Below are 9,604 nucleotides of genomic sequence, written 5' to 3' on the forward strand. Positions count from 1 at the left end.
GCTCCAGCGAGGGTCCGCATGGCCTGTGCCCCCGCCTGTCCTCCGCCGCGCCGCAATGCGACGAAGCTACCGGCTAAGTTGAAACAGGCCCAAGTTGAAACATGCACAAAATTGCGGCCCGCGTCATCACCGGCTTGCCTCCAGACGGGACTCTTGTGAACTTCTATTTTTAGGCCGTCAAGCCCGTTCAATTAAAAAGTCGCTGATATACTACTAATACTCGTACAGTTTATGTCGTAACCCATCAACCGTGACTGCCTTCTACTTTGATTTTAGGCCGACGTCTCCTTCAAGACAGAGTAAGGCTGATCGCCACTGTCGCCCTTGTCCTTCGGCTGTGCGGCATCGAGGCCACTCTGCTGAGCCTGACGCTGCATCTTCTGCTCCGCCACGCGGCCTGGGTCGTTCTTGGTGCCGATTTCACTGTTGAAGCTGGCGTTGGGCGCGTGGTCTGGGATATCGCCCTCGGTGAGGTTTGCGCCCTTCGGCTTCTGGTCCTTCTCGTTCAGCTTGCCGGCGCTGTACGCAGTGGGCGCGGTGCCGGCCGCGCTGCTGCCCGTGTTACCGGTAGCACTGGCCGTCTTGTTGTAGGTCGGGCCCTTGCCCGTCAGGCCGCTGCCTGCGTTCAACTGCGCCTGCTCGGTCCACTCAGATTGCGCATCGCGCGCCTCAGCATCCGCAGCCGCGTTCAAAGTGCGGGCGGCCGAGGTGTCGGTGGTGTTTGCTGTGGTGCCCGCGCTGGACTGGGGGTTGACACCAGACTTGGGGTTGCCGGCGGCGAAAGAACCATCGCCCTTCAAAGACTCGGCGGCCAGAGAATCGCTGGTGACGATGCCGGTGCCCTCGGAGACGGGGGGAGCGGTGGGGTCGGAAACCTACAGTACGTCATATCAGCCGCTGCCTTATCGTAGTGAGGGGAGTTTCCATGCATGTGACGCAGAAAGGTTGACCAAACGGCTATGCTGAACTTGACGTACCTTCTGACCGGCGGAAGACGGCATGATGTTTGTGCGAGGTAGATGTAGATGGGAAGTTGTGGGGTTGGATGTGGTGACCGGAATCTGTTGCGGACTGGAGTGATGAGGGGTATCTTGTGGTGTGCAGAGGCTGCACCGCTGCAGATATAAGCAGCAGGGGCTCCCTGGAAGCAGGAATCTATGTCATTGCCAGAAAATGCCTTCCACCATAGTGACATCATGCGCGCATAAACTGTGGAGGTCGGGCTCCCGTGTGGTGACGATAATTGTCTAGACTATCCACGAACCGATCTGCCCCGCATGCCATAGATCGGCCGCCCTCACCACAATCACCTCTTCAGCTGTTTCCGAGTGGGCCGGAAAACGGCAATTTTGCAATATCGAGCCTTGATTTCCCATAGGCAATCCGGCTTGGCAGATGCACGTGCAGCCGGGTGGCGATTTTACCATTATTGCTTCTCCCTTGCAACGTCACAGCAGCGGGGCGATTGGCGCGGGGACCCATGGTCTGGACGGATCTGGAGTCGTGCGTTGTCAGAGCTAGTTGCATTCATCACGACGTAGGCACAAAGGGAGATGCTGCAGACGCAGGTTTTAGTTATGTTCGATGCGATCTGAAGGACCCAAATACGAACCTTTTCTCAAGACAACAGTTCAAAATATTGATTATGTTTCAACCACTCTTCTCACGATCGCGAGGTCAATGTATGTATCATCATTATTCATTTCAATGATTCGTGTCCGAATATCTATAGTACACGGGATGCACCCAGGTTCGCCTTTAATAGATGTTTTGAGAAACCGTGAAAGGTGCAGGCTGCGCCAGTCAATGGCCGCCAAAGAAGATGCTACCCTTCACCGCATGTTTCCCCCTGACTCTTCGTTTACTTCCGGGTCTCCTGGGTACCGGTGTGGCCCCTCGCCTCCTTGGTGACAGCGTCGTTGGGAAGGCCACCGAGACCATCCTTAGCGGTCCGGCCGACATCGATGTTCTCGTCACTGGTGGTGGGCTCGCGCAGGGTGCTGGCACCGCTGCCGTGGGAGATGTCGTCGGAAACCTTGCCGGAGCCGACGTTGACAGTGCTGGCGTCAGCAGATTGCCAGTCGGAGGCGACGGGAGGCTGCTCGGGCAGAGGAAGGTTGGCCTGGCGCTCATCAACAGTCTTGGGGTTGGCGCTCTCGACACCGGAGATGGGACTGCGTTGCATTAGCTATATGAACTGTGGGAGTAGAAGGTGTAGTTCCACTTACACGTTGTTGGTGACAGTCATGATGATGGTGTTGTAGTGGAAAGTGAGGTTGAGTGTGTGGTTGAGTGTGTGGTTGAGATAAAGCGCGGGTATCACAGAAGAAGTGTGTGTAGAAGATGAAGAGAGAGCCAGGGCGGGAAAGCTGTGGTTTTGTAGCATGCGGCATGGCGAGCACAAGCAGAGGGGCAGTTGACGGAGGGGTGGTGGGGCGGCTGATGACATCACAGGAACGCAATTGCGCCGACCGCACTCTGCAAATTCGCCCCACCTATCTCCGCGCTGATGTGCAAGGTCCATGGCCACATCAAATTGCCATAGATCGAAGATTCAAGAGGCCCAATCGCATTTGCGATCGCCGGCCTCCTCCCCGCCCGTTGCGCAATTTCCCTGTCCGCTTGGCACCCTACGTTGTCCTCCCCGTTATGACGCAAACCGCCTCCACCGCGCCCGTTGGTTCATGGCGATTCCAGGCTGAAGCTCGAGACTGTCACGGCATCCACCAACCCTACCGCGTCACACTGAGGTGCAAGCCCCGGGCCGAGACCCAACGGCCAGAGCGCCGGCCTCAGGCACAGCCGATGGCTACACACTAACAGGGCACATTTTTGCAAGCCCCAACCCCCGACACGAGGCCAGTCTCGGCCAGGCCCGAGAGTGATTAATGCTCGCTTGCTGCCGTGTAACCCGTTCCTACCCAAAGGCCGGCCTTCCCTGCTTCATAAGCGCCGTTCGCCTTTTGCTGCCTGAAGCGCCCGAGGTGGCAACCATATGGCTTTCGTCAGTGAACAGGCAACAGCCGTGGTCTGGAAGACTGTTGAGTCCTCGTTGTGATTCATCTCTACAGATGTTTCAGCAGCATTCTAGCAACGACAGTACCGAAATTAACCGCTAAGAAAGGAAGTGAGGACTGCTCAACGCTGCCGTCGTCCAGCTCACTTGCCGTGTCAATTTGAATTCCCTCCCCTAATGCCACCGCAAAGCAAGGAAAAAAAGAAAAATAGTATGTGCCAAAGCATCATATCCCGCCTGCCGCGCTGCTGAATGCCCCTTGACCTATTCCCACCCTGTCCAGCCATCCCTCGGCTGGCGGGTGAGATATGCGCCGTTCTGTATCATTCCTTCACCACTCTCCGTATATCTTCGGGTATCTAAGGGACGCCAGCCCAGGCGGATGCCAGCCAGTCTCTGAATCGAGTCATGCGGATATGAGGGAAAAAGCTGTTGAGATTCGCATCGGTGAAGTCGTGTTGGCCGTCAGCCGTCGCAGCAAGGTTCTGCAACCTCAACTGTTCCGTTTGCGTCGACGCGAGCGATGCCTTGTACCTCAGCGTCTGCGTACTCTCGATCGTGGGCTCTGTGTAAAACTCCCTTCCTGTTGTACGTGGGTCAGCATTCGAAGAGGATGAGGAAGTGTCAAGCAAAGTGGCTTAAATCCCACAGCCTCAACTTCTCACCTCGAACACTTCGAGCGATGGAGACCAAGTCGTAGACTTTGAGCCTTTCGCTGCACATCCGGAACTCAGGCGGCCACGTAGGCATGTCCAGAGCTGCAACGACTAGTCGTGCAGCATCTGAGGCGGCCGTCATGCAAACAAAGGACGGGCGATTGGCCGAATCGTACGCCGGAACCTGGGCAGTCATGTAGCGGAGGTCCAGAATGTAGTGACCTTCCTGACCAGCGCCAGTCGAGGACCCCAGACGGCCGGCAGCCAGGCCGCCCGGTTGGAAGCGTTCGTAGAAGATGCCGCAGACAAAGACGGTAGTAGCTTCAAAGTATTGGCGGTAGTGCTGGAGGTATGCCAAAGCGGACGCCCTGCCGCGGTCCAGCGGATCGTTGTCCTGTCGTAATGATGGGGGTCCCTCATATTCGGCGGGCGCAAAGCGACGCACACCAGCGTTGACTGATGCCTTGATGAGCGCCAGTTGCGGAGGGCCGCTGACCGTGGAGATCACGATGTCTATGCCTGCTAGGGCATGCTCAAGAGAGCTCAAGTCATCATAGCTAACCACTTGGGTCTGATAGCCTCTGGATTCGAGATTCGGTTGTGCCTAAAAGACAGTAAGCGCTTTACAGACAAGTTTGTAAGGAGATTTGATGATGAAAATGGCGAGGCTTGAATGTTCAAGCGATAGCTGGATGCTGACGCTTTGTAGGGGCCCGGGTACAATCGGACAGCGTGCACGCAGCTAAGGTGAAGCCCGGAGAAGCCCCGCAGTTGTAGCAACTCGTGAACGGCATAGCCAGCCTCGTGCCACTTCAAAGTTGCGGGGCGGGCTAACAGATTGCGACCGCCAGATATGCAGACACCCAACCCCGGCCAAAATTCCAAACCGTGTGAAGGACCTGGATATCAAGCAGTCCCCATATAATGGGTTGAGTGCCCCTGGCGGTCTCAAGTGACCTCCTGTGCCTTCGGTGAAGGTAACCGCGTCGAAAATTGACGGGAAAGCGAGCTTTAGCACAAGAAGACAAAAGTGACACTTACCTTTCTCGAGAGCAATACAAGCTGGTGGCTTGTTTCCTCCCTAACGTAGTGTGCGATAAGCTGCGCCAAGCCGCTGGTCCCTGCAACTGCGACACGCATGATGTTGGAATGATTTTGGGTGGGGTTTGGGGATCATGCGGCTGTTCCAACGAGGTGGTTTCGGATTAAATAGTTGAGCCTCCCCTCTCTCAACTAATAGGGCAATAGAGCCGCAAGCAGGTGCTGAGTAGCACCCAAGGCGTCAACCGGACCCAGGACCAAAGATCATGAGGCTATACACAAAAGCTTGACTCACCAGTGGCCCCCTATTCGGCCAGAACTCGTGTATGACTTCCAATGACCGCTTAATCTCAGCGAAATATCCCGAGCCGGGGTCGGCCGATAGTTACGGATTCCGGACCAGGTGCCTAGCAAATGCTAGCCAGTTATCCAGGTGGTGACGACAAGGTGGTGTCGGTGACAGTACACTCAGCGAAAATCCCGCGGAAGCAAGACGGTGGTTCCGAAAGGCCAGAACGAAATGTAAGTGGCCTAGGACAGCACTTCTCTGCTCCACTGGCAGGCGGTGTCGGGGGTCTTGAAAAATTATGGAGCAGCTGCTGCCTACGCCCGTTGTCCCAAGTCCGGCTACAGCGAGTCAAGTGGGATGCGCCTGGTGGTTGGCTGCGAATCGGCCGAGACACTTCGTGCTGCGGTTTGCCATAATCCCAAGATCGTGTTCACAACGGCACAGGATGTAATATCCGACAACCTGGGAGCTGGGAATCCCGCGTCTGTGGTGGCCCGCCAGGAATAGCCCATGTGGCTTGCTCGCCGGGGAACGCCTAGAGACCTCACAAGAGTCCGGGACCTCTGCCTGACTCAAGAACCGTGACCGCAGCCAAAACGCCCGCTACCAACGAAGCAGTACCACCAATTTGGTTTGGAAAATGGTCCCGATGCCCGCCGCGTAGAGGTCGTACGCACGCCTCCAGCGTTGGCATCTGGTGGCGGTAGTAACATCCAGCCGTTGCAGTTCCAAGTCCGCCCAAGCCGCGTGGGGTCCGCAAATCCTAAGGTGATGGAGGGTGTTTAGATTCTAGCTGCTCGGAATCAGTAGCTTATAGGTTCTGATTGGCTGTCGAGTAGCGAGACTGAAGACAAGGGCTGAGCGAACTGAAACGGAGTTTTGCTGCGCACTTATACTATCCCTTGGAGGCTGCGGTACAAGCGACCAATGGCACTCTTCGAACCATTTCTCCGTGGCTGTGACTTGGCCCGATGACCCGAAGGACGGGGTTGGAAGAACCAGGACATATCAGCCTCCCGACGCCACTGGCGATGACTGTGGTAGCTCTGGCCTCCTAGTCGGCCGACAATGAACTGTTTTCTTTTTCTCACTGCAGCCTACGACCGCCTTGTCTTTGGAATACCTGCATGGCGGCAGTCGGAGATAATAGCACCTCGTCCAATGGCGGAACGCGCTGCAATCAGCAGAGTAGCTCCTGGGGCCAATGCAGCAAACGGTGAGGAGTCGGAGGATTACTATTATCTGAACGGGTGGGAGACGATCGTCGGCTGTACCGCACACTGAAGCTAAGATTCTACGTTGGAAAGGGCCGAATCGGAATGTGAGGTAAGCCTGGGCAGGACGGGGTCACGGAGGGATTTTGGCATACCCCAGCGTCTGCCTAAGCTGCTGTGAGATGAGGGGCAAAACACTAATTCGAGTATCGACAGAAGACGATGGGCATGGCCAATGAAGCAATCGGAGCGACTAGAGAGCCCCAGAGGCCGCCGTGGCGCGGGGTCACGACGAAGGCCGAGTGAGGCTCGTCTGGTGACGGTACGGGAAGGAGGTTGCTCCGGTCTTACGCTTCACGGCTGGCCTAGAGTGCTTGCTGCCTGGCCAGTTGCCTCATGCCGTCCCACATCCGACCTGGTCATATGTACCGACAAGAGTAAAGAGCGGTCCGGGAGCCCGGCGGCCTCTACGCGTAGGGCTGGCGCACAGGACGCGCACGAGTCGCGCCCCAGCTGGCACCACAGCAGAGGGACGGTACGACCGGAGAGCGGGGCGCAGGCGGAGTTCCCCACGCGTGGCGACTCACGTGAAAGCGCGTTTTGTGCGCGACAACAAGTCGACAGCGAGGTGAGTGATCGCGGTCGGGAGTGCTGCGAGCCGCGTGTCGGAAGCGAGCAAGCTGCACAGGGCCTTGCGGGCTGCTGGATTGTGGTGGTTCTGCAAAGGGCACGCGTGCGGGTTGGGGTCGCGCCTCGCGTCATCATCCCGGGGTCGAGAGGAGGGCAGCCGCTGTGCCGCCGATCTCGACACACGCGCGCATTCTCCACCACGCGTCCATACGAGCTGTCGCACCCATACCCATCTTCTATCCCTCGCTGCTCCCGTGGCTCGTCCATTTTACCTTGCCTGCTCCCGCCTGTCGCCATGAGCGATCCCGGCTCTACCACCCCGCCAGCAGACGCGGCGAAGCTGTCGAGTCCTCCCTCAGGCAGCCTCGCATTCCTCGTACACTCCCCCGACACCGTCAGAAGCAACCTCCCGCCCGACGTCGACAACAAGCCTCTTGTACGCCAGAAACGGAGAAGAACCAGGTCAGTTTTTGCTCTGTTGTGCTCCTCCACACTGTTAGCGGCGCGAGACGCGTCCAAGCCCAGCCGCCTCAGGGCGTGAAACCTGCAGGCTTCATGTGCCGCCGATATCATGCTAACATCGTTCTGCGCGCGAAAGCCCCGAGGACCAGAAAATACTAGAGGCAGAATATCAGAGAAACAGCAAACCGGACAAGGCTGCGCGTCTCGAGATCGTAAAGCGCGTCGCTCTTGGCGAGAAGGAGGTGCAGGTAGGGATCCCCGCTTGGGCCACTTACCTGCTACACGTACTAACACTACGCACCATCAGATCTGGTTCCAGAACCGCCGCCAAAACACGCGTCGCAAATCCAAGCCGCTCGAGCCGCACGAAATCCAATCGCGCCTCTCGAGTTCTCAAGAGCCCATCACAGAGCCATCTTCATCCGCCCCGAATTCAGACGATGCCGAAGCAGGGGAGCAGGAACAACAAACGGCAGATGTCACAGTGGCGTCGTTAAACGACTCACGCAGCCTTCAAGAGACCCCGGGCAAGTCTCCAGCTCGTGGCACTGAGCACTTATCAGAAGAAATTCCCTCCCCATCCACGGCGGACTTAACGAACGTCGAATCCCAGACAACCAATGCGCCAAATGAATTGCGAGAGAGTTCAGTCCAACCCGGTGGTGCGGGATCCATGGAGTTTGGTGGCTCGCAGCCTCTTTCATCATCGCAAGAGAGCCAACGCCAGGGCATCGGTTATCTCGCGAATCGCCGTAGCCAGTCGTTCATCCGCACTTACGAGGAAGCAACCACGGAGAACTCCGGCTTGGTGCCATCGTCGCAGGAGCAGCCGCCCTCTCGGACCTTGAAAAAGTCCAGCTCATTTGTGCGACTATCCATGACCGAAGATGGGAACGCTAGAGTCATCACTGGCGAGGACTCTCCATCCCCACCTCGGTCTCAGCCGAATCCAGCCCCGGTGAGCGAGAGAACGGAGGGTCTTCGTCGCAGTTACAGTGCTGCCGCCCTGAACGACCGCCTGAAGCAGACTCAATCGCCCCAGGGTATTCAGCGCTCATTCTCAGGACGGTCTCGGGACTCAAGAGCCTGGGAATTCTGGTGCGACAGTGACGCAAGAAATTCCCTGACTGAAAAGGCCAACCAAGAGGGGAGTGGCTCTGCGGCGGATGCCATTGGTCTTATACGCTCTGCCAGCAAAGGAGCATTGAGGCTGAACCCGAACAAGCGTAATGCCCAGCTTCTCCCTCAAAGCTCTGCAAAGCGTGTCAAGCTTGATGGAAAAAGCACTCACCGACCGCCTCTGTCTCGAGCTTCATCATCCCAAGGACGCCTCCAAGGCAAGGCGGCCCCTGTGAGTAGAACGCCATTGAAGAAGAGTCAATCCGCCATCGTAAAGAACGTCGATGGCGATGGCTTCGAGATCCCCCAGACAGAGTCCGACAAAGAGAACTGGGAACCAGGTGTTCCTGGCGCTAGCGCCCGTCGCACCAGGCAGCCCATCGCCGGTCAGCAGCCTGGTCAGCCACGACGCAGGGTCTTGGGCGAGAACACCAATATCATGAGCACAGGTGCCAGCCTCGGGGCTATGATGGATCGCGAGAAAGGGATGAAGGCCACGCCGCACAAGCGGCCCCAGGCTACTCGCACCAGTAACCCCGAAGATGACGAAGAAATTCGCGCATTCATGGGCGGTGCAGGTGGCCACAGCCAGAGAACAAGTGTCTCAAGCGGTGAAGAGCTAGGCTGTGTGGAGGGCCTTCTCAAACTCAGTCAAGGTAACTGGAGATGATGTCGATGTGTCTTCCTTACGGGTTGGCTTTTTGGCGTAGCGGGTAACGACAAAAAAGGACTTGGCGGGGGCTCTGGTGCAATTGGGCGGGTTCTTGTCATGCTGGCGTTGGTCGACGGTTCGACTTGGTGTTCGCGTATTGAAGGCCATGTAGGTCTGGCTTGGAACTGCAGTAACGCGTGTAACTATGGACTATCGATTAGGCATCTCAGCAGACAGAGGCTGAGTGTCTGGCATTGTTACACAGCTTCGAAGACGCAACGGCGCGCACCCTGTGGGCGGCGGGCAGCCGAATGCTTGTCTACTCTCTTTGTCTGTTCGGACAGGTGCAGTAGCCGGGAAACCCGGATGTAATGCAATTCCGCATTATACCGTAACCGATAACTCCTGCATTCGGTTTTCAATCTATCATCACCTTGAGCATCCCGATCTCTCTTTCTTTATGCCCATGTAGACCATTTGCCGCGGCTATGCGCGGTTTGTCGCAATATCCATTTCTCGCTCTCT

General features: G+C 57.0%; 4 protein-coding genes across 4 annotated transcripts; 1 reads left to right on the forward strand and 3 right to left on the reverse strand.

Annotated features, from left to right (window-relative positions):
* Nucleotides 1-272: 272 nt before the first annotated feature.
* SLS55_010160 (uncharacterized protein) lies at nucleotides 273-1,001 on the reverse strand (the record flags this gene model as incomplete). The annotated part of the gene is made up of 3 exons (XM_066781549.1): nucleotides 273-875; nucleotides 951-957; nucleotides 997-1,001. 3 exons carry the CDS (start codon nucleotides 999-1,001, stop codon nucleotides 273-275), a joined length of 615 nt encoding a protein of 204 aa, XP_066628551.1.
* Nucleotides 1,002-1,861: 860 nt separating this feature from the next.
* SLS55_010161 (uncharacterized protein) lies at nucleotides 1,862-2,248 on the reverse strand (the record flags this gene model as incomplete). The annotated part of the gene is made up of 2 exons (XM_066781550.1): nucleotides 1,862-2,174; nucleotides 2,229-2,248. 2 exons carry the CDS (start codon nucleotides 2,246-2,248, stop codon nucleotides 1,862-1,864), a joined length of 333 nt encoding a protein of 110 aa, XP_066628552.1.
* Nucleotides 2,249-3,640: 1,392 nt separating this feature from the next.
* Nucleotides 3,641-4,466, reverse strand: SLS55_010162 (uncharacterized protein; the record flags this gene model as incomplete). The annotated part of the gene is made up of 2 exons (XM_066781551.1): nucleotides 3,641-4,253; nucleotides 4,462-4,466. 2 exons carry the CDS (start codon nucleotides 4,464-4,466, stop codon nucleotides 3,641-3,643), a joined length of 618 nt encoding a protein of 205 aa, XP_066628553.1.
* Nucleotides 4,467-7,981: 3,515 nt separating this feature from the next.
* On the forward strand, nucleotides 7,982-9,097 carry YOX1_1 (Homeobox protein yox1; the record flags this gene model as incomplete). Its single annotated transcript, XM_066781552.1, has 2 exons — nucleotides 7,982-7,986; nucleotides 8,026-9,097. The coding sequence occupies 2 exons, from the start codon at nucleotides 7,982-7,984 to the stop codon at nucleotides 9,095-9,097; spliced, it is 1,077 nt and encodes a 358-aa protein (XP_066628554.1).
* Nucleotides 9,098-9,604: the final 507 nt, after the last annotated feature.

The sequence above is a fragment of the Diplodia seriata genome (assembly GCF_021436955.1).
Source record: "Diplodia seriata strain FDS-637 chromosome Unknown scaffold_11, whole genome shotgun sequence".
NCBI classification, from domain to species: domain Eukaryota; kingdom Fungi; phylum Ascomycota; class Dothideomycetes; order Botryosphaeriales; family Botryosphaeriaceae; genus Diplodia; species Diplodia seriata.